This window comes from Perognathus longimembris, chromosome 8 (genome assembly GCF_023159225.1).
Source record: "Perognathus longimembris pacificus isolate PPM17 chromosome 8, ASM2315922v1, whole genome shotgun sequence".
Lineage (NCBI taxonomy): Eukaryota > Metazoa > Chordata > Mammalia > Rodentia > Heteromyidae > Perognathus > Perognathus longimembris.
The window spans coordinates 18,050,218-18,075,301 of record NC_063168.1 but is presented as its reverse complement, the minus strand read 5'-3'; the positions used below and the strand labels follow the sequence as shown (position 1 = coordinate 18,075,301).

At 37.3% G+C, this 25,084-nt stretch overlaps 1 protein-coding gene across 1 annotated transcript in view; it reads left to right on the top strand.

Moving 5' to 3' along the window:
* Positions 1-25,084, top strand: part of Ctnna2 (catenin alpha 2) — a 1,054,352-nt gene that overhangs the window by 210,918 nt on the left and 818,350 nt on the right. Inside the window, exon 3 of the mRNA XM_048352594.1 lies at positions 6,517-6,712. Within this exon, the coding sequence (XP_048208551.1) occupies positions 6,517-6,712 (196 nt within the window). The remainder of the gene's footprint in view (positions 1-6,516; positions 6,713-25,084) is intronic.

Sequence of the window (25,084 nt, the reverse complement as noted above, 5' to 3'; positions counted from 1 at the left end):
CTCAATATTTTTGTGATTTTTTTTCTTCATGATGGGGCAACAACTTTCTTTGTTGTTTATGGACAAATACAGTTAGCATGGGAACCCAGAGAGAAATCATTTGGTTAGTTAAAAGAGTTTTAAATTTTTTTTTTATTGCCAACTGATACAAATAGCTCTGTCATGTTTGTATAGTTGGAGAATTTTGCATGCATCAGATATCATTGAAAGAGGTGAAAAAAGTGGTTGGCTAACACCTCACTAACATTGATAAGGGTACTAATACTCTGAGATAGCAAGGCATTACTACTGACAGATAAGGAAGTCAATATATAATATGTGCCCTGTGATAAATGTGGAGCATAAGTATGTTCTAAGCTGACTCTGTTCTTTAACATTCACTTAATCTGTTGGAAGGCTAAACCAGAGATAACTAAGCTGTTCTCCTTTATAGAACTCAAGAATGATTTAGCCATTAATGTGTTTGAGTCATATGGATATAAGGAAGTTATATTTTTTTCTTTCCTTGGATATTTCTTTGAGCTGAACTTGCTCCTCAATAAATACACATGGAAAACTGAAGTAGATGACCTGCAGCTTTCAGTATTAGAGGCACGTTTAAGCATGGCTCAGGACACATAAAAAGCATGTAAACCACCTTAAGGCGGAAAGAAAAATATTTGCAACTCATTTTATTTTTTTATGTTGGCATATTACAATTGTTCATACCTTTCTTATAAGGTGATGAGAGAATGTGAATACCTAGTAGAGGGGTTGGACTGAATTGAGTAATTTGCATAAGATCAGCATTGAGAACAGTCAGTTATATAAGATATAAGCAAGACCACAGTGGTTTACTTTCTTTCTTTTTTTTTTTTACCTAATTGTGGATATTACGTACTTCTTTTTTTAATATTTATTTATTGTCAAAGTGATGTACAGAGAGGTTACAGTTTCATACATTAGTTTCATACATTTCTTGTACTGTTTGTTACCTCCTCCCTCATTCCCCCCTCCCACCCTCCTTTCCCTCTTTCCCCATGAATTGTTCAGTTGGTTTACACCAAATGGTTTTGCAAGTATTGCTTTTGGAGTTGTTTATCTTTTTATCCTTTGTCTCTCGCTTTTGATATTCCCTTTCATTTCCCTAGTTCTAATACCAGTATATACAGTATCCAGTGTACTCGGATGAGATACAGTGATAGCGCGGGTACAACCACAGGAAGGGGATACAAGAGGATCATCAACAAAAGAAGCTACGGTTTCATATGGCATGTTGAAAGTGATTACAACAGTGATATAACACTCGTTTCCATAACATGGAGTTCATTTCACTTAGCATCATCTTATGTGTTCATAAGGGTATAGCTATTGGGCTCTTTTGATCCCCTGATGTGACTAGCCTAAACCTGTGCAAATTATTCCCTATGAGGGAGACCATAGAGTCCATGTTTCTTTGGGTCTAACTCACTTCACTTAGTATAATTTTTTCCAATTCTTTCCAGTTCCTTACAAATGGAGCAATGTCATTCTTTCTAATAGAGGCATAAAATTCCATTGTGTATATGTACCACATTTTCCTGATCCATTCATCTACTGAGGGGCATCTGGGTTGGTTCCATATTTTGGCTATGACAAATTGTGCTGCAATGAACATTGTTGTGCTGGTGGCTTTAGTGTGTTCTTGTTTGTGGTCTTTTGGGTAGATGCCCAAAAGTGGAGCTGCTGGGTCATAGGGGAGCTCTATGTTTAGCCTTCTGAGGAATCTCCATACTGTTTTCCAGAGTGGCTGAACCAGTTTACATTCCCACCAACAATGAAGTAGGTTCCCTTTTGGCCACATCCCCTCCAACATTTATTATTGCTAGTTTTCTTGATAAAGGACATTCTTACTGGGTGAGGTGGAATCTCAATGTTTTGATTTGCATTTCTTTTATGGTTGGTGATGTAGAGCACTTTTTCATATGTCTCTTGGCCATTCTCATTTCCTCATCAGAGAAGTCTCTTTTTAAGACTTTAACCCACTTGTTGAGGGGGCTGTTGGTTCATTGAGGTTTTGTTTTGGAGGAATTTAATTTTTCCAGTTCTGCAAATATTTTAGATATGAGGTCTTTGTCCATTGTATTACTGGTAAAGATCTTTTCCCAATCTGTGAGCTTTCTGTTTATCTTGAGAGCTATGTCCTTTGCACTGCAGACACTCTGCAGTTTGATGCAATCCCATTTGTCCAACCTTTCTTTGATTTGTAGCATTTCTGGGTCTTAAGGAAGTTTTGACCTGTGCCAAGGAACCCAAGTGTTTCTCCTACTCCTTCTTATAGTGTTTTCAGGGTATGGATCAAAGACCTCGAAATAAAAACAGATACTCTCACTTACTTCTGTAGCTTTCAGTCAAACATTTGACAGACTGTCCAAACATGGAACAAGGTCCCTAAATAATCCTTCTCTAATTTTCTGGAAATGTACTGACTTAAGTAGAAAGAAGAACAAATGGAGGGAAAGCAAACTCTTGTGTATTTTTGGCTGATTTATTTTACATGTTGTTTTCTGGTTATCTCTAATATGTTGCCTCATGCTTATTATGAATGGGATATTGAACACTACACATCTTATTGGTTATAGTTTTTAAATTGGCTTTTTATTGTTACGTGGCATTTAGTATCCTTACCCTTTGGTTTTTAGTAATTGTAATTGCCTTTTAATTCTTGTGTATTGTACTGAGAATCTTATTTCTATGAACAACAACATCATGTCTACTCTGCCAATAATTTATGTCTCTTCTTTATTTGTCTTATGTCACTTATTGGCTTTGTTCTAAAATAAAGCACTGATTCATAGTACAAAATGTTGACAATTATTGCCCATTTTAATCTGAATGATATGAGCTGTTATGGAAGCCTATCCTTTTCTGTCTTTTTTTCTTTTCTTTTCTTGATTCATGGTCTTCTCCCTGTGAGTAAATGAGAGTGATCACTAAAAGAGCATTAAATTGCTTTTCTACTTTTAGAAGTAATTCACTTTTTTAAAGGAAACTTATTAGTAATGTTACTTGTTTATTTTTCCCCACATACCTGATAGGTTACACTGGCTTTTTATTAAACCCATTACCTAAATTATGCCCAATACAGTAATGCACAATGAGATAAGAGAAGAGGTGAAATTTATTTTCCTCTGCAGTAAATGGAACCCAGTTTGCTATTTTGGTAGCCTCCAGATCAGCTCCCTCTTCTTAAATCTCTCAATCTAAATGAAATTAATAGCTTCTCCTTTCTATTGTTCTCTGATTTGAGAAATCTAAAAGTTAGATACCAAATCCTTTATGAATTATGCATGCAATGAAAATAAGTCACATCTAAGTTTAAATAGAGAATGATTTCCTCTGATAAAAAGAGCATAGCTTAGATCAGTAAGTATGTGATGATGGCTGTGACTGGGTAGACAGTTAGGGTGCTGATCCCCTTATTTCCAGGTATTGGTGATTCTCGGAAGCTGATGTTCCTGGAAAATGAGTGTGTTCATAGGGCAGACTACATCCTCATTAACGACAAGAGGCTTTACCTCAGGAAAGCAGCCTCTGTGGCAAACTCCCATTTGTCTAATGTTTGATCATGGTAGAAGAGGCTGAATAGACTAGAATAGTGCAGTATTTCTCATTCCATATACACTTTACAGTTACGTCATCATTTTCTGGTATTCTAATTTTTAATGATTTTAGCTTTCTTTCGGGGCTAGTGTTTGTCGCTGAAAGTTTTTAATCCTTATTTCATTTGCTGTCTTGCTGAATTTGTTTAGCAATCAGAAGAACACTTGAGTCTTGTAGCTCCCAACATTGTTCCTACTTCTGAAGTAATGGTTCTGCCCATGTTCATCATCATAGTGTACATAGGTTCAATACTTTATTTTTCATTTAGTCTTAGGTCTTGCCATATAAAATTAATTGGGACACTGACTAATGGCTTTGCTTACTCTGGGATTTGGAGTAAACGCTAGAAACGTCAGGATTTGGACTTTTCCCGTGGACTGGATTTCTTGATAACCACAGACAACACATTCAGTTAGATAACTATGGTAAATGTCAATGAAAATAAACTGCATAACCCACATTCTTATAAAGTTGATTTAAAATTTTATGGCAAAAAGACTGGCAATTTCAGCTGGACAATACAGACCACCTGGATTCATTTTCTTTCAAAAATTCTCATCAGTACAAAACAAAAGTTCAGATGTCTGTAAGGTATAATAACTTGTTCAAAATATATTAAAAGCTTTGTTATTAAATTAAGCACCTCTAAATGTTTATTGTGCTAAAGGAAAGTATTTGGGATATGTTTTCAACTTATGATAACTAGAATAAGAATGATAATAAATGTAAATTTATCTTGATTCTGGAAATTTTAGGTAGTTAAAAAATTATAATAAGGGCTGGGGATATAGCCTAGTGGCAAGAGTGCCTGCCTCGGATACACGAGGCCCTAGGTTCGATTCCCCAGCACCACATATACAGAAAACGGCCAGAAGCGGCGCTGTGGTTCAAGTGGCAGAGTGCTAGCCTTGAGCGGGAAGAAGCCAGGGACAGTGCTCAGGCCCTGAGTCCAAGGCCCAGGAATGGCAAAAAAAAAAAAAAAAATTATAATAAGAAATGTACTCCCTGCCTTATGTATTAAACTGTAATTCATCTATAAATTACTTTGACAGTAAATAAACTGATTTAATTTAAACAAGGAAAAATATAATAATCCTTCTCAGTGCTGTTGGCTCACACCTATAATCCTAGGTACTCAGGAGGCTGTGATCTCTGTATCGAAGTTCAATGTCAGCCTGGGCAGAAATGTCCATGAGACTCTTATTCCAGTAAACAACTCAACAAAACCAGAACTGGTGCTGTGGCTCAAATTATAGAGCGCTTCCCTTAAGCACAAAAAGGAACAGCACCCAGGCCCAGAGTTCAAGTCCCAGGACCAGCAAAAGTAAAAATAAAGTTCCTGAATCATTTGTTCTCCTTACTACCACCTTCCAGAGGATGAAATAAGATATAGCAAGGATCTTTCATAATTCTAAGAAGTAACTAATGGGCATTGGCATCTGAAAATTTATTACTGCTCACCTCTGCCCGTCTTCTTGGGCTCAGGATGGAATAGTGCTTCTCCTAATGTGATACTATAAGGGTTAGGATCTTTTCTGTGAAAGTGATTGTTTGATATAAGCACATGTTACCAGAAGCCATTTTGGTGAAGCCACATCTTGTTATAAGAATTGATTGCTTTTGTAGGGTCTGGAGCTATGGCTTGAGTAGTAGAGATCCCGTCATATAAAAAATGTTTCATAGGGCTGGCAATATGGCCTACTGGCAAGAGTGCTTGCCTCATATACATGAAGCCCTGGGTTCGATTCCTCAGCACCACATATATAGGAAACGGCCAGAAGTGGCGCTGTGGCTCAAGTGGTAGAGTGCTAGCCTTGAGCAAAAAGAAGCCAGGGACAGTGCTCAGGCCCTGAGTCTAAGGCCCAGGACTGGCCCAAACAAATAAACAACAACAACAACAACAAAACAAAAACCTGTTTCATTTCTGAGGATTTGGCTAGGTGTCTTGCTTTTGGTTGATTGCTCAGATAACTTCAAAACCCTTTCAATCTAGCCAATTGTACAATATTTGTAATCTGAAAAACTCTTAATTTAACAAAATGAATACTGGGAAATTGTCACTTGAAAGGTGTTTGTGGAAGGATATAAAAAAGAAGGGTTAAGGGGTTGGGAATGTGGCTTAGTGGTTGAGTGCTTACCTAGCATGGGTTCAATTTTTCTGTACCACCTAAACAGAAAAAGCTGAAAGTGGAACTGAGGCTCAAGTGGTAAAGTGCTAGCCTTGAGCAAAAAGAATCCAGGGACAGTGCTCAGGCCCTGAGTCCAAGCCCCAGGACTGGCAAAAACAAACAAACAACAACAACAACAAAAAAAAACACAGAAGAAGAAGAAGAAGGCTTGATAAATGAAGACACAAACAGGGTGGGAAGGGAAAGAGGGGGTAATGTAGTCATAATCAATATATGTACTAAGAAATTAAGAAAATTATGGGGAAGGGTTGGGTTATCTTGGAAGAGGGAGAATGATAAAAGGGGTGGCATCATGAGTCAGTGTCCTTATTCTTATGTGACACCCCACTATTATAATATATTTCCAACAATAACCAGAGAGTTTCACATTTACTTTGATTTCTTCATTCAGTCAAGCCTAGTTACTACAGGATCTGAGAACTGTACTTCTCAATCTGTGAAATTACAGCCTAAAGTCAACTGAAATCTTTGAGATACAGGCATGTTGTTCTTTACACTTTAATCACATGCATTTTGTTCCCCTGTGGAACAAGTAATGATTATTTATATGAGACTCCATATAATTCTACAGGATTGTTGATGGGGATGTGAGGAAGACTACCTGATGTTCCTTTAACAGAAATGATAACATGGTAGATTATTTCCAAGCAGTTTCATAGAGTAGTTTTAAAGTTGTTGTTGTTTTCTTTTCCTTTTTATAATTAAGGTGACAACACTTGTCAACACAAGCAACAAAGGCCCATCTGGTAAAAAGAAAGGGAGGTCAAAGAAAGCCCATGTGCTGGCTGCATCTGTGGAGCAAGCCACTCAGAACTTCCTCGAAAAGGGTGAGCAGATTGCGAAGGAGAGTCAAGATCTCAAAGAAGAGTTGGTGGCTGCAGTTGAGGATGTGCGCAAGCAAGGTAGGCAAGACCCTAGAAATCAGGATGGAAGTACACTATTGTGCAAATGATGGGTTCTTCTTCAGAATCGATAGCTGTCTACTCAATGGTTTCACTGTGTTACTCTATGTTTAACATTTCTCATATTCTCTGGAATTGGTTGAATCAGTACTTTTTTCTAATTTCTTGCAATACAGTGCAGTTACAGATTTCCCATGTCTGCTGTTAATTCAGAATATTAAATTGATCTCCCATCACAGATGAAAATAGATTCCTATGTTGAACTTATACTTTAGTGATGATGGAGAGGAAGAACTTATATGTACAGAATCCTTGGAGAACCAGTTTTAAGGATGAAGTGAAAGAAGAATGTAAAATGCCTTGCAAAAACCATTGTTCTGATTCCTGAACTTATATCAGTCCACAGCATCCTTCACATGTCCAGCCATCAAACTATCTTGTTTTTCTTTGCATCAAAATATGCATAGCATAAAATTAGCATCTCAACGATTTTTAAGCTTACAGTTCAGCACTGTTCCACCATTCTGAAAAGTCAATCTACAGAACTCTGTCATCTTGCAAAGTTGAAACACTGTTTATTCAGTTTTCCATATGCCTTTCCCCAATGTCATCAGCAAACATTTTTCATTCTGAATTTGACTACTCAGAATGAAAATGTTTAAAAACACTTGCCCACTTACTTCAAGTAGCATTAGTTATTTTTTGACTGGTTTATTTACTTAGTTTAATGTCTTCAACGCCTATATATATCATAGCATGTATAAGAATTTTCTTCCTCTTATGGCTAAATGATATCCCCTTTTATGTGTTTTCATTCATGTACTCATGGACCTCTGAATTAGTTTCATTTTGGGACTATTTCTATTATAAGACCCATGAATTTACAACATCAGTTTGACACCATGTGTTCCATAGTAGTGGTAGTGCTGAATGATATTGTCATTAGTTTTCATTTTTAAAGATTATGTCATTTTCTGCGGTAGCTACAGAAGTAGTAGCTGCATGTCATAGTTGTATTAATAGTACACAAGACCTCCAATGTCTCCTTGTCAGCAACTGTTTTCGTTTTTCCAGTTGTAGTCACCATAATTGATGTGAAGAGATATCTCATTATGATTTTAAGTGTCATTTCCTTAAGGGCTTATTAGGTATTTATATGTCCTCTTTAGAAAACATCTACTAAGCCCTTTGCCCATGCCATCATCAGATAATATTATTGTTATTGGGTTATAGGATACACACACACACACACACACACACACACACACACACACACACACACATTTTCCAGATGCTAACACTATTTTATATATATTTACTCCATGCACCGTTTCCCATTTCCCTCTCTTGATTGTGTCTCCTGATGAACAATATTTAAATTTTGTGGTAGTCCTTCATAACAGCTTTATGTGCACGTTTTAATGAGCAAGAACTAAAAACAGAGCAGATTTCCAGCTTTGTGAATGTTCTCCAATTTCTTATGTCAGTGTACATCTCATATATCCATCCAGTTACAAATGACAGGAATTTTACTATCAATTCTTACTCCTGCCCTTTCTTCCAAGTAGAGCCTATGAAAAGTCCCATAAATCTTATCTCCTAAATGTATGTTTAATGGGCCAAGTCAAGTCTTACTTATTCAAAAGTAACATGTTTTACTTGTCCTTGTGTTTCTGCATGTGTGCTCCTCATTCAAACACTGAAGGATCATCCCAACACAAGGAACACTTTCTCTAGGAAACTTTCTCTGACAACTCATGCCATATTTTGTTTATCTGTGCCATTACTGGGGCTGGAATTCAGAGCCACTCATCTGCCCTTAGTTTTTCACTCAAAATTTAGGCTCAAGTTACCACTTGAGCCATTTTTCCACTTCTGGATTTTGCTGGCTAATCGGAGATGAGAATCTCACAGACTCTTCTGCTCAGGCTGGTATTGTATCACAATCATTACATCCCAGTCTCCTGTGTAGCTAGGATTATAGGAATGAGCGACTGGCATTTAAGCTTCTGTTACTTAAAAAAATCATACAATATTTTACTTATTCCTGACCACATACTAGTTAAACATCTGTGACATGAATTTCTTTCTTGCCACACCACATTATAAATTAATGAAGGCATAGATCAGACAATGTCTATTCTGATAATCATTGATTTGTAATTCCATTATTTAAAATTTTCATTAAATACATGGTGAATTGATAGATATATAAGTAAATATCTAGATGTCATCTTTCTTCAAGCCTATCTTTATGTGTGTTTTATAAAAATCTTATAGTGATTATGTAATACTTAGAGTGCCAACCTTCTTTGCATACCAACATCTGCTATACTGCTCCCATGGTTTTGTCTTCCTTACCCACCCACTTATATTACAATAACTTATGTCACTTATATTACAATAACATGAATTACCACTTTAATTGGAAATGGTGAATATTCCATATTTTATCTGTTGTGCATAAAAAAATTTGTTTTGGAATCAATGTGAACCATTTTGAGTTTTTAAGTACATTGGAAAATTGGTATTGCTTCTGAATGGCAAATGAATAATTGGTTTTTATCATGTATTTATAACCTGGATAATTATTTTGTTTGTAGTTTTCTCACATATAATAGCATTTATGTACCAAATAGAAATGTCCACTTTATCCAGGTGACTGAGATTTAAGCCTATAATTCAGAGAGAGTTCAGGAGAGTGAGCTATGAGGATTGTAATTTGAAGCTAAGGCAGATGAATCTGTGAGATTCTTTTTTTTTTCTTATTTATTGTCAAAGTGATGTACAGAGAGGTTACAGTTTCATACGTTATGCCTTGGATACATTTCTTGTACTGTTAAAGGGCTCAGTGATAGAACCCAGGCCCTTAATTCAACCTCCAGCACTGGAATGAACCAAACAAAATTGGTGGTCTACCAACTGAGCCACAGCTCCCCTTTCGCTAGTTTGTAGTTAATTAGATAAGATCTAATTAGACAATATCTAATCAGATAAGATCTGATTAGATAAGATCTAATTAGATGAGATAAGATTTAATTAGATAAGCTCTAATTAACAATACAATCAAACAAAACAATTAGAAGTTTCTGTTTCTGTACTTGGCTTATTTAACTATGTGTCATTTGGGAACTAAATCTATTGTTTGTTGTATTATTGCATAGTTAATATTTTACTCTTTCTGTTTGGGAATCAATTCTAGGGTCTTGAACATTCTAGTAAAATTCTTTCACACTGAGCTACACCCAGCCTTCTTTATGCTTTAAAAATGTTCAAAACCATGGTCACTTTTTACAACATGAGTGAAGGCAGATTTTATTTATTTATTTATTTATTATTTATTTTTGCCGGTCCTGGGGCTTGGACTCAGGGCCTGAGCACTGTCCCTCACTTCTTTTTGCTCAAGGCTAGCACTCTGCCACTTGAACCACAGCACCACTTCTGGCCGTTTCCTATATATGTGGTGCTGAGGAATCGAACCCAGGGCTTCATGTATATGAGGCAAGCACTCTTGCCAATAGGCCATATTCCCAGCCCCAGAATTTTTTTTATTATTTCCATTTTCACATTTTAGTACAGAGGTACTCTAGCATGAATATGTTTTGTTCTTTTGAAGTTTCACAAGACTTATCTGACTCAAGACTTACTGAATCTAGCATGATAATATATGAAATTATTTACTGTAATTGTATTTCACATGGTCTTTTTTAAACTTCTTTACTCACCAAGGAAATATATTACTTCTTTTATACCACTGCTGAAGATTTCAGAGGGTGCTGATAATGAGTGATAAGTATATTTTAGGCTGCAATAGTCCAGTAGAAGTTTTCTTATACTTTCTGCTTTTCTTAAAAAAGTAACTTTCAGTAAACCTGTGCATATATATATGCATATATACACACATATATACACATACATATTTATTAAATTATGTAGCAAAAATTACTTATAATTTCAAAATTGATGTAATTTGCTTAAAACCTAGAATGTGGATGTTTTATACTTGGGTAGAAATAGGATATTAGACTGTGTGTATGAAGGGTCTGTCTTATCATAAATGAAATAAATAAATAAGTGAACGTTATCTTCCTTGCTAGGTTTAAACTTCATCAAGACAGGTAAAAAGATTTTTTTCTGTTCTTAAAGCACTGACAGTGTTCTAATGTATGACATGTGATAGTTTCGGTACTCTAGTACATGACCTATGCCTCTCATGGTGCAGTAGTGTTTGACAGGAAGTGTGTGGCATGTAACCATCATGGTCCTTTAACACATGACACATGGTCCTCTTGGAGCACTAGCACATGGCATGTTACCATCCTGGAAGCATGTGGAATGCATCTGTCATGGTGCTGTAGTGCATGGCAGGTGATTGCCATTGTACTCTAGCCCCTGATGGGTGAAGCAATATGGAGTCTGTCTTGAGAAAAGTCAGCACAGCCTGGTAGCTTAGTTAATATTCCAAATTAGAATCTTACTTCATTCAAATCAACTGGATGACTTAAGGTGAATCATGGAACCACTTTCAGCATCAGTTTCTCAGTTTTCAAAGTCACATATCACTTTATCCCAGCACATTGTCTTAGCAAATGAAGTCATAAGACTCAAGAAAACCTAAATATATGGGAGCTATCACAGCAGATATATTAGTTCCTCAAAACAAATCCTCAAAGAACTAACTTCCTCCTAAACAAATGGGCTAAAGACCTAAAAAGAGACTTTTGGAAGATGAAATGAGAATGGCTAGGAGACACATTGCTGGCCATAAAAGAAATGCAAATCAAAGCAACATTGAAATTGTACCTCACCCAGTAATAATGGCAATTATCAAGAAAACTAATAATAACATACTGGAGGGGATGTGGCCCAAAGGGAACCTAGTACACATTTAGTGGGAGTGTAAACGTGTTCAACCGCTCTGAAAAGCAGTATGGAGATTCCTCAGCAGGCTAAACATAGAGCTCCCTGATGACCCAGCAGCCCTACTTCTGGGCAGCTTCCCGAAAGATTACAAGCCAGACCACACTAAAACCAACAGCAAAACTATGTTCATTGCAGCACAATTTGTTATCACTAAAATATGGAACCAACCCAGATGCCCCTCAGTAGATGAGTGGATCAAGGAAATGTACACAAATACAGGAGCACCCAACTTCATCAAACCAACACTACTGACTCTAAAAACACACATACACCCAAACACATTTACAGTTGGAGACTTTAACACTCCACTGTCACCTCTGGACAGATCAATACGCCAAAAACTGAACAAAGAAACGACAGAACTAAACAACTGCATAGACCAACTAGACTTAACCAACATCTACACAATATTCCATCCAGCAACACCAGAGCATGCATTCTTTTCAACAGCACATGGAACATTCTCCAAAATAGATCACATCTTAGGGCACAAAGAAAATCTACACAAATTTAGAAGTATCGAAATCATTCCCTTCATTATCTCTGATCACAATGGAATAAAATTAGAGCTCAACTCAAACAGCCACCAGAGAAAATCCTACAATTCATGGAGACTAAACAACACACTGCTGAACCATAACTGCGTCATTGAAGAAATTAGTACAGAAATTCAAATGTTTATGGAATTCAACCAAGATGAGGACACAAAGTACCAGCTCCTTTGGGATACAGCAAAGGCAGTACTCAGAGGGAAATTTATATCTCTGAGTGCCTACACCAACAAACAGGAGAAACAGCACTCAATAACTTAAGGAAGCACCTTAAGCTCCTCAAAAGAGAACAACAAGCCAAATCACAAGTCAATAGATGGAAGCAAATAATTAAAATCAAATCAGAATTAAATGACTTAGAGACAAAAAAAATCGAAAGAATCAACAAAATGAAGAGTTGGTTCTTTGAAAAAATTAACAAGATAGACAGACCCTCTAGCAAACCTGACCAAAAAATGAAAGGCAGCACACCCAAATAAACAAGATCAGAGATGAAACAGGTAACATCACCACAGAAACAACCAAAATTCAGAACACAATAAGGGACTATTTTGCAAACCTTTATGACAACAAACTCGAGAACCTGGAAGAAATGGACGATTTCCTAGAAAACATTGATATCCCCCAACTCAACCATGAAGATTTAAACCTTCTAAGGAGACCCATATCCAGCATTGAAATAGAAACTGCAATAAGAGATCTCCCATCCAAGAAAAGCCCAGGTCCAGACATATTCACAGCAGAATTCCAGAAAGTCTTTAAAACAGAACTCACACCAGTATTTCTCAAACTCTTCAATTTAATTGAAAGAGAAAGTTCACTACCAAACACATTCTATGAAGCCAGTATAATCCTCATCCCAAAAGAGAACTATGGACCGATTTCCCTGATGAATATTGATGCAAAAATTCTCAACAAAATTCTGGCCAATTGGGCTGGGGATATAGCCTAGTGGCAAGAGTGCCTGCCTCGGATACACGAGGCCCTAGGTTCGATTCCCCAGCACCACATATACAGAAAATGGCCAGAAGCAGCGCTGTGGCTCAAGTGGCAGAGTGCTAGCCTTGAGCGGGAAGAAGCCAGGGACAGTGCTCAGGCCCTGAGTCCCAGGCCCAGGACTGGCCAAAAAAAACAAAAACAAAAAAAAAAATTCTGGCCAATTGACTTCAACAGGTCATCAAAAAAAATCATACATGATGATCAAACTGGATTCATTCCAGGGATGCAAAGTTGGTTCAATATGTGCAAGTCAATTAATGTAATCCACCACATCAACCGGAACAAGATAAAGAATCACATGGTTATATCCCTAGATGCGGAAAAGGCGTTCTATAAAATCCAGCACCCATTTATGATAAAAGCCCTGGAAAAATTGGGATTCCAGGGAATACTCCTGAATATAATAAAGGCAGTTTATGACAAACCAACAGAAAGCATAATTCTAAATGGTGAAAATCTAAAGCCATTCCCTTTAAAATCAGGAGAAAGAAAGGGATGTCCCCTCTCTCCCGGCCTCTTCAACATAGTACTAGAATTCCTAGCCAGAGAAAATAGGCAAGAAGAAAACATAAAGGGGATCCAAATACGAAAAGAAGTTAAACCTTTTCTCTTCACAGATGACATGATCCAATACCTAAAGAACCCCATTAGACTCTATTCCCAACCTACTGAAGCTGATCCAAAACTTTGGCAAAGTAGCCGGATATAAAATAAACCCTCAAAAATCAACGGCCTTTCTGTATGCTAATGACCAAAGACTGAGGCCGAAATCAGGAAAGCAACTTCTTTTGCAATAGCCTCAAAAAACATAAAATACCTAGGAATAACCTTAACCAAAGAAGTGAAAGACCTCTATGATGAGAACTTTAAAAACATGAAAAACAAAATTAAGGCAGAACTAAGGAAATGGAAAAACCACCCATCCTCCTGGATTGGGAGGATTAATATTGTTAAAATGGCAATATTGCCAAAGGCTATCTACAAATTCAGTGCAATACCCATTAATATCCAAACACCATTTTTTAATGAAATAGAGAAAGCAATCCAGAAATTCATATGAAACAATAAAAGACCACAAATAGCAAAAAGAATTCTAAGCAGAAAGAACAGTGCTGGAGGAATTACAATACCAAACTTCAAGCTGTATTTTAAAGCTATAGTAATAAAAACAGCTTGGTATTGGCACTAGAACAGGCCTGAAGACCAATGAAACAGAATTGAAGACCCAGAGATGAACCCACAGAACTATGCCTAATTAATCTTTGATAAAAGAGCTAAAAAAAAATAGGATGGAAGAAAGATAGCCTCTTTAACAAATGGTTCTGGCAAACCTGGTTCGACACCTGCAACAAACTAAAACTAGATTCTTATATATCACCCTGCACCAAAATCAATTCCAAATGAATCAAAGACCTCGAAATAAAAACAGATAACCTGAAAACACTAAAAGAAGGAGTAGGAGTAACACTTGGGCTCCTTGGCACAAGGATGAAACTTCCTTAACAAAGACACAGAAATGCTACAAATCGAAGAAAAGATGGACAAATGGGACTGCATGAAACTGCAGAACTTCTGCAGGGCAAGTGACATAGCTCGCAAGGTAAACAGAAAACCCACAGATTGGGAAAAGATCTTTACTGGCCATACAATGGACAAAGTCCTCATATCTAAAATATATGCAGAACTAAAAAAAATTACATTCCTCCAAAACACAACCACTAAGAACCAGCAGCCCCCTCAACATGTGGACTAAAGACTTAAAAAGAGGCTTCTCTGATGAGGAAATGAGAATGGCCAAGCGACATATGAAAAAGTGCTCTACATCACCAGCCATAAAAGAAATGCAAATCAAAACAACATTGAGATTCCACCTCACCCAGTAAGAATGCTCTTTATCAAGAAAACTAGCAATCATAAATGTTGGAGGGGAGGTAGCCAAAAGGGAACCCTACTTCATTGTTGGTGGGAATGTAAACTGGTTCAGCCACCTTTGAAAACAGTATGGAGATTCCTCAGAAGGCTAAACATAGAGCTCCCCTATGACACAGCAGCCCCACTTTTGGACATCTACCCAAAAGACCACAAACAAGACCACACTAAAGCCACCAGCACAACAATGTTCATTGCAGCACAATTTGTCAAAGCCAAAATATGGAACCAACCCAGAGGCCCCTCAGTAGACGAATGGATCAGGAAAATGTGGTACATATACACAATGGAATTTTATGCCTCTATCACAAAGAATGACATTGCCCAATTCATAACGAAATGGAAGTACTTGGAAAAAAATTATACTAAGTGAAGTGATCAGACCCAAAGAAACAGGGGCTCTGTGGTCTCCCTCATAGGGAATAATTTGCACAGGTTTAGGTTTGTCACAGCAGAGGATCACAAGAGGCCAATCACTATGCCCTTAAGAATGCATAAGATAATGCTAAGTAAAATTTACTCCATGTTTTGGAAACAACTGTTATATCACTGTTGTAATAACTTTCAACATGCCATGTGAAACCGTAGCTCCTATTGTTGATGATCCTTTTGTATCCCCTTCCTGTGGTTGTGCCCGCACTATCACTGTATCCCATCTGAGTACACTGGATACTGTATATACTGGTACTAGAACTAGGGAAGTGAAAGGGAATATCAAAATCAAGAGACAAAGGATAAAAAGACAAACGACTCCAAAAGCAATATTTACAAAACCATTTGGTGTAAACTTACTGAACAACTCATGGGGGGAGAGGGGAAGGGGGAGGGGGAGGAGGCAATGAGGATGGAGGTAACAAACAGTACAAGAAATGTACCCAAGGCCTAATGTATGAAACTGTAACCTCTCTGTACATCACTTTGACAATAAATAATAGAAAAAAAGAAAGCAAATGTGGTACATATACACAATGGAATTCTATGCCTCTGTCAGAAAGAATGACATTTCCCCATATGTAAGGATGTGGAAGGACTTGGAAAAAATCCTACTAAGTGAATTGAGCCAGACCCAAAGAAACATAGACTCTATCGTTTCCCTCATTGGGAAAAATTAGTACACATCTAGGATAATCCTAGCAGAAGATCACAATAGCTCAATAGCTATGTCCATATGACCAAACAAGATGATCATTCAAACTGAGCTCCAAGTTATGGTAACAAGTGGCTTATCATTGTTATTATTTTCAACATACCCTGTGAAATTATGCCTTTTTTTTGTCTTTCTTCCCTATGGTTTTACCCCTGATGTCACGGTAACTGATTTTGGTACCCTGGATATTGCATATATGTATAGTGGAACTAGGGAAGGGTAATATCAAAATGGAGAGACAAAGGTTAAAAGACAAACCAATGCCACCAATGCCACAAACCAATACCTACAAAACTATATGGTGTAAACCAATTGTACAATTTATGGGGGGAGGAAAGTGGAAAGGGGGGAAAACGAGGGAGGAGGTAACAAGTTGGATAAGAAATGTATGCATTGCCTTAGGTATGAAACTGTAGCCCCTTTGTACAAGAAAGAAATAAATTATATACACACACATATGCAATCTGTTCTACCTTTATTTCCTATAATGAACCATTTTCTATCCTCCTAAGAAGGATAGTGGAGCACTGAATCTGTAGACAGTGTAGTTCTAGAGAGGATGGAATAATTCCATATAATTTAGTGTTGGAGGGCTTTATCAGTTGTTCCCAGTAAACTATGGAAGGAGGACAGCAATGTAGCTATGAAATACACATAGCACAGATTCTTAAAAATGAGGAAAGCAAAAAGGGTTTGTTCAGATATGTAGTATATTGAGGCATGGGTATAGTGAAGCATTTGGGATGGATTTATGCCCCATGTATTAGCATTTACTACCAAGAAATTCTGGAATTCCAAACACTTTCCTGGATCTAGGAATTTACAAATGTTAGTAAATAGAATTGCTTGAGGACCTTTACAATTCTGATATCCAGGTCTCATCATTTGTTAATTAAGACAGATTTATGGGAGGAGGACCCAGGCATTGAGGTTTAGAGTTTCCCCCCTAATCCTGTTATGCAGACTGCTTGAGAAGAAGTAAACCCATTTTCCACATTTGCATGAACCCCATTTGAGAGTCCATCTATCCTAGCAGTCAATTTGTGTTTTACATGAGGCAGGTGAAAACAGTCAGTCATTATGTCAAGTGTATGGCTAGTTTTTTGCTAAGATGTAGGTAGATAAAAATGAGGACACCCAGGTGCTGGTGGCTCACTCTTGTAATCCTAGATACCAGGAGGCTGACATCTGAGGATTAGTTTTTGAAGCAGCTGGAGCAGAAAATTTATCAACCTTGTTTATCTCCAATTTACTAGCAAAAATCTGGAAGTAGACCTCAAGTGGTTAGACAGCCAACCTTGTGTAAAAAATGTAAGTGAGAGTGTGTGGCCTTGAGTTCATGCCCCAGTATCCATACAAAAAACATAGGGGAAAGAAGTTAATACTAAAATATTATGGATATATTTGTTCCATATCAAATACTATGGTACCAGTCCTGATGTTCCCTAGGCACTGAAAGAACATGTGAGCGGATATTGGACTGTCATATCTATAGGTCAGTTAAGTAAGGAGTTATGTAGAAAGAAGCATATCTCTGCTAGGAACAAATAGGAAATGATTTTTAAGCTATACATTGATAGAAAATGTGTGCAGAATAGTGCATAGTAAGATTTCAAGTTGTTTTCAAAGTCAAAGAGAAAAAAATGGCATTCACAACTGGAGAATAATAGAGATGCTCTGACTTGATGTGAAGTTTTATAGTCAAATATCTCAAGAATATCACAAGGGACCAGAGTCCCAAAGAAATTTTATGAATGAGGATAAAAATAGACAGCCTATTGGAATGAAGGAAAGAATACAAGGGAAGATGGGAGAGAGAAATTAACTAATTACTTGGTTGTCCGCAAATTTAACTGATTCTTTGGAAGATTTCACAGTAAACTGACTGAATTAGAGACAAAGGAATACAGATTGTTAGATAGGTGAAATAACAGAGGAAACAAAACAAAACACAATTCTGTGAGGACTCAGTCTTGGAGAAGTGACAGTGTGAAAAGAAACAGCACCCTAAATAGTTATAGCCATTGCAAACAAGATTAAGATTTCCCGGTTTATTGAAGGGATGAGGTAAAGGTGAAAATTTGGTTTGTTTTTGGCCATGGGCAACATGTTAGTAGGGCCAGAGGAGAGAGAATAGTTTGAATTTAAACATTGATGAATGAGAAAGTCTACATAGCAGGTGGTTATGCTATAGGGATGGAACATTGCAAAATCGAAAAATGTACAAGTCTTTGAAGCTGATAAATGAATCTCTCAAAGGCAAAATTTTCTGAGTAGGTGCCATTAGATCAGGAAGAGTAAAGGAATATAGATATAGTTTTGGAACAGAGGCCAAATTAAAATCAGAAAATGGAAGAGACATAAGTTAAAGAGGGAAAATCATGCTGCAAACTGTGATTCAAGATTAAGGGTGGTACAGAAATCTGCAATGCTAGGGAATAGAACATTTTTGGAAAGGAGACAGTTGTCAATCTACATGCAGACTCTTGTGCTAATCATGTCAAATTTGTTGGCAGTTTCCAGCAAAGTGTCATTAATTCTACTTAAAGGTATATTTACCTATAGCTACAAAGACAATAGTTAAAAGAAAGAATAATTACTGATTGGAGGACTAATAACTGGTGAATTAACTGATAGTTTGGAAAATTATCATACTGAAAACCACTCATATTTCTTACCTGCTGCTATCTAGTATTCTTCTTGATGTATGCATTGGAGAAATGAAAGAGTAACAGACGCACATACCATGTAGAAAAGAAATATTTACAAAATGTTGTATAAAACATATAGGCAAGATCCATGAGCAAGATGGTGACATGGCCACAGGTAAGCTCACTAGGTGTCTCATACCACATAGAGATTTAGAGTCACAGGACACACTTTGCCTCAAGGGACCCACACCATTCGATCTCTAAGCTGATAAAAATTTAGCTTGCTACAGAAGAACTAACTTTCAAAAAAGAAACCAAAAAAGACAGAAAGCAAAGAAACAGGGGATTCCATACGACTGAAATCACCACTGCCATCACCACTGCTAATGCTGGCATGGAAGCCACCGCCATTGTTGCTACTAGCGCAGAGGTAAGAGCTTATCCCAAGGATGTTGAGGCTGAGCGCCAGAGCCTCTTCACCCACAAACACGCCTGCCATTCCTGCTGCTGCCGACAGAGGGACATCCTGATCCCTGTGGAGACTGAGCCGGGCCGCTGGGCTGCTGCGCCGGCTCTAAGCCTGCTTCCCAGTGCGGCCACTACCAGCACCATTACCTGCACCATTACAACAATTGGTGGGAGGAGGAGGGCAAGCCTTTGAGGGGGTGCGCCAGGCCCCGGTGCCTGCCAACACCTTAATTCCCCAGCACAGACACGCCCAGAGGCTGCTGACTTGGCCAACGTCAGCACCTAACGTAAGCCCCCTCCGCAATGTCTCCAAAGCACTAGGGCTGCTTGTCGCTCCAGCACACCTGCAGCTGGCAACATGCAACACTGCAGTCATCACACAGGGGCAGGCCTCACCACCGAGCGGGCACGCTGGGGTACAGCAGCTGATGCCAATCCCGCGGCTGTGTGCTGTGGCCCGGTCCCCACCATTGCTGCCCCGGGGTCACAGCCAAGACCTCAAGGAAGAATTCTAGATTCTAATTATTAAAACCTCTATCTCTCACGCTCAGTACCCTCAAATTTGGTAATATTCCTTCTGGAAAGGTTTTCTTCCTTTTCAATTTTTCTTCTTAAAGTTTTATATTTCTTTTAGCTTTTTCCATTCTTTTTAAGTTTTCTTTTGTGCCCTTTCTTTGAACTTAGATCTCAAATTACCATCCTTCTGTACCTTTCATTCGTGCTTTTTGCTACTCTTGCTTTCTTCTCCTACTTTCCCTTATAGCTCCTAATTTCTGATCGTTCTCTCCATCTTGGATCTTCATAGTCTATTGAATACTAGTTTTTGGTTGTCTAGCTAGACTGTTTCTGTCTTCAACTGATTGTGTCAAAGGGTTCATTGAGTAAGCCTCTCAGTCCAGATTGATTTATTTGAAAGGATAGAGTTATTCAGTGGTTATGACTAAATGCAACTCCTGAATCATAATACCCCTTCCCCAACATAAAAACTCAAAGATAGAAAGGGGAGAAACCACCTAACATTTTCAATCCTTATGTCAGTGCAATTACAGGATCTGGGGATGATTTTTGGCTTAAAACTGTGATCAGTGGAAGCATTTTATCTGTTTTTATATCCAAAAACAGAAAGTGAAATTATCTATCTATGATTGTGACCCTCTAAGGCCTGTGCAACAACAAGGCTTGTGGCAGGTTTGGTTTAGGTCTTAAAATTGTGTTCTGGTATGCTTTTGGACTTCCTATGCTGTCCAGATGGGCAGAAGAAACACAATTAAAATGGCAATTTAGGGAATCTCAACTCTACTCAAAATAAACAGGAAACAGAACAGTCAATCAAAGACCTAAAATATAGCCCTCAAAATGTTCTACAATAACACCTGTAGCAAACTAAAACTAGATCCTTATATATCACTTTGCACCAAAATCAATTCCAAATGGATCAAAGACCTCAAAGTAAAAGCAGATACCCTGAAAATATCGCAGGAAATAATAGGAGTTGTATTTGGGCTCTTTGGCACAGGACAAACCTTCTTAATAAAGGCTCAGAAACACAACAAATCAAAGAAATTTTGGACAAATGGGATTGCATTAAACTATGGAGCTTCTGTAAGGCAAAGGACATAGCTTGCAAGATAAATAGAAAGCCCACAGATTGGGAGAAGACCTTCACCGGCCATACAACAGATAGAGGTCTCATAGCTAAAGTATACTTAGAACTAAAAAACATTAATTCATTCAAAACAAATCCTCAAAGAACCAATAGCCCCTTCAACAAATGGGCTAAAGACTTAAAAAGAGACTTCTCTGATGAGGAAATGAGAATGGCCAAGAGACACATGAAGAAGTGCTTTACATCACTGGCCATAAAAGAAACACAAATCGAAACAGCATTCAGATTCCACCTCACCCCAGTAAGAATGGCCGTTATCAAGAAAACTAATAATAACAGATGCTGGAGGGGATGTGACCAAAAGTGAACCCTACTATGCCTTTGGTGGAAGTGTAAACTTGTTCAACCACTCAGGAAAGCAGTATGGAGGTTCCGCAGAAGGCAAAACATAGACCTCCCCTATAACCCAGCACCCCACTTTTGGGTATCTACCCAAAAATTTATAAGCAAGACCACACTAAAGCCACCAGCACAACTATGTTCATTGCTGCACAATTTACAATTTAGAACCAATCCAGATGTTCTTCAGTAGATGAATTTTCAAGAAAATGTGGTACATATATATACACAATAGGATTCTGTGCTTCTACCAGAAAAAACAAATGGCCTTGTCCCATTTGTAAGGAAATGGAAAGACTGGGAAAAAGCCATACTACATGAAGTGAGCTAGACCCAAAGAAACATAGACTCTATGTTTTCCCTCATGGTAATAATTAGTACATTTCTAGATTAGTCCCAGCAAAGATTACAACAAGTTATGGAAATAAGTGGTTCCACATTGTTGTTATTTCCAACATACCATGTGGAAATATGCCTTTCTTTTTTGTCTTTCTTCCCTATGGTTTTGCCTCTGATATCAGTGTAACTTTTTTTGATACTCTGGGTATTGCATATATGTTTATCGGAACTACAGAAGGGAAGGGAAATATCAAAATGGAGAGACAAAGAGTAAAAGACAATACAACAGCACTACTTAGAAGACAATATGCTGAACACCAAGTGTACAACTCAGGAGGGTGGGAGAGGAGTGAATTTAGGAGAAGTTGGGAGGAAAATGAGGGAGGAGGTAACAAGTTTGATAATGAATATACTTACTGCCTTATGTATCCAACTGTAACCCCTCTGTACATCACACTGACAATAAATAAATTAATTATTTAAAAAATACAAGCACCAAAGCATACTGGATGACTTAAATATTTGATATTTTACCACTGTTAGAAAGGTTTCATTGTTTTGCTAGGTTACTGTCATCAGTAAGAGTCTCTCATTCCGTTTTGAAATGTTTATTTATTGGAACAACTATTACTCTGACTTTGAATGAAACTGAAAAGATCAATTTGTAGCAGTTTAATTGTATAAGAATTTAAAAAAATATTTGGTGTATAAGAGCATCTGGCACAGATTGCTCACATATTGTATTGAGGATTTTTTAGATTTGAAGTAGATCCAAACACTGTGTTTTGACTGAATAAAAGGATGTTCTTTATATTGGCTTATTAATAAGCACAGCCATGGATCCTTTGCATTAACTCATGAAGTATTGTAAAGCTCCTCCTCAATTTCCCACACCTACTAAGCCATGGAGTACTTGTGTGGATTGCTTTCAGGTGAGAGTTTGGCATTCTTTAATTTTTCATTCTCATTGCCTTAGTGATGACAGCGGAAGCTCCTAAGACAACCACCATGATAGATCATTCTAAGATGTACACTAAATATACATGACCCTGACCCACCATTAACAGGGGTCTCATAAGGCAACATGATGTAAAAGTGCAGATAAAGAGGCGGGTACTATAAATTGCCAGTTCATTAATCAAAGTGAAGAATAAAACACGTAATCCCTATGCAAAAGCCTATGATCTATGTCTTGTTTGACATATGAACTGATAGGGTGATTTCCAGTAGGTTTTGAACTGAACACTAGTGGCTTATACCTGTAATCCTAACTACTTGAAAGGATGATATCTGAGGATGATGGCTTAAAGCTACCTGGTACAAGAAAATATCCATAGGACTCTTATCTACTATTCCCCAGCACAAAGGTGGAAATGGAGGTTCATTCTATCCATTGTGTAAAAGCTAAGGGAGAATTTGAGGGCCTGAATTCAAGCTCCAGTACTGACACAAAAATAGTTTCTTTATTTTCATTTCATTTAGTATTTATTCAGGAACTATGACCAATGAGTTAAGTCAGAGAAAGTGAGAATGAAAAGCTGGAAGAGAGAAAGGGCTCATCTCTAAGAAGAGGTAAGCCTTTACTTCCGGAACCTAGTGATTATCTCCCTCAGCTACTTTGGTTGTGTGGTGTTGGTGCAATTAACGGGTCCAGCAGAAAAATAACTTTTCAGTTGAGAGCTGCTCAGCAGTATTTATGTAACTAGAAAGTTCTTGCTGTCATATATTCCTTTATGTTCTCTTTTATCTGCACAGTAACTATGTAAAGCAATACCCTGAGGGGACAATGAAAGGGGTGTCCAGATGCCAACAACACTCTCCTCAGGGATCCGCATATCTGATGAGGGGAGTTGTAGATATCACCAAGATTTTATTACCCTACTATGTGTTGTTTTTCTCACAAACCCTTTGGTTTATGCCTGTGCCAATTGTACTCTGAATGCTTGTGTGTCCAAAAGACATGAGGTTTCCTTACTGTGTGTTGTGTACTGACCCTTCTGTTCTAAATTTTGTATAGGTGGTTCCAGGGATATGTTTCTTTAGCTGTTGGATGAGATTTAGGGTTTAAGCTCTTGAACAAAACAACAACCAAAAGCTAGGATGATATGAAAGGAGAAAAGAACAATAGAAATTTTAAAAGAAAACTAGACATACTGTATTACCTAATTTTCTCATCCCTGTGATCAAATACCTGACAGAAACAACTTAAGGAAAGGAAGATATCTGAGACTTTATCTATCAACAATGCATAATGAGATAGAATATCAAAATATCAGGAAGTCAGGAAGATGCTAGTCAGCTCATAGTAGAGAGGGGCACAGGGAGAGACAAAGGATAACCTTCAAACACTCCTCTTTGATGGTCTACTTGCTCCAGGTAATCTCCATCTCCTAAGATTGCCATAAATTACTAAAGAGCTCTACTACCTGGAGACCAATAATTTAAAATTTGTGCATATGGGGGACATTTCACATTCAAACCAGCATACTTATACATAAGTGGGTGTTTGTTATATATCATATATGTTCATTATATGCATATATGTATATACATATGTAAATGTACACATGTTAATTCAAAAATATATTATATTGTATATTATAAAATGAATATATATTGTATATTATAAAGTATATAATTTATAAAATATATAAATATAAAAATACCATATAGTGTAGGATTCATCTTAATGCAATCTTTAACATTTGCTATCATTCAAATATTCAATATTTTATTCCATAGTACACATTTTGATGTCAAAGTTTAGTTGCAAGCCCAGGATCAACATGGAGCCCTCATTATAAGAGACTACAAAAATTGCAGATTACTCTTTCAACTGACCTCTCTTTTTGGAGCCCTGGCTTTCTGAAATGTAATTATTCAGCAGTGATAATGACATCCGTGGCTCCTGGTTAGTGATTGAACTCCATTTGCTTAACACTTGGTATATTTCCTCTCAAAAGTCATTCTGTTATTTGCTGATGATGAAAGAGGACCATGTGCCTTAACTGACTAATAAAAAAAGGAGTTTTCTGCATATTTACTTTTTTGGCTTCTCAGAAAATAGAATAAAGTGAACAGACATTTCTTGACCATATGTAGGAGTACTAGGTTCTAAGTAAAACACAGACAAGTGAGTAAAATTTTAAATAAGCTTATTCTTACAGTCTATACATATGTCTTTTGGGACTGAAACAACCAAAACAAAACATAAAAGAGAAAATTGATAATTGAATAGCAAACTATATTTAAAAGATTTTACTCTATGAAATATAATGCTATAAATTGAGCACAGAAAGTAGATTGAGTGAAATATTTGTAAAGTAGGTATTAGATGGAGGAACTATATTCAAAATATAA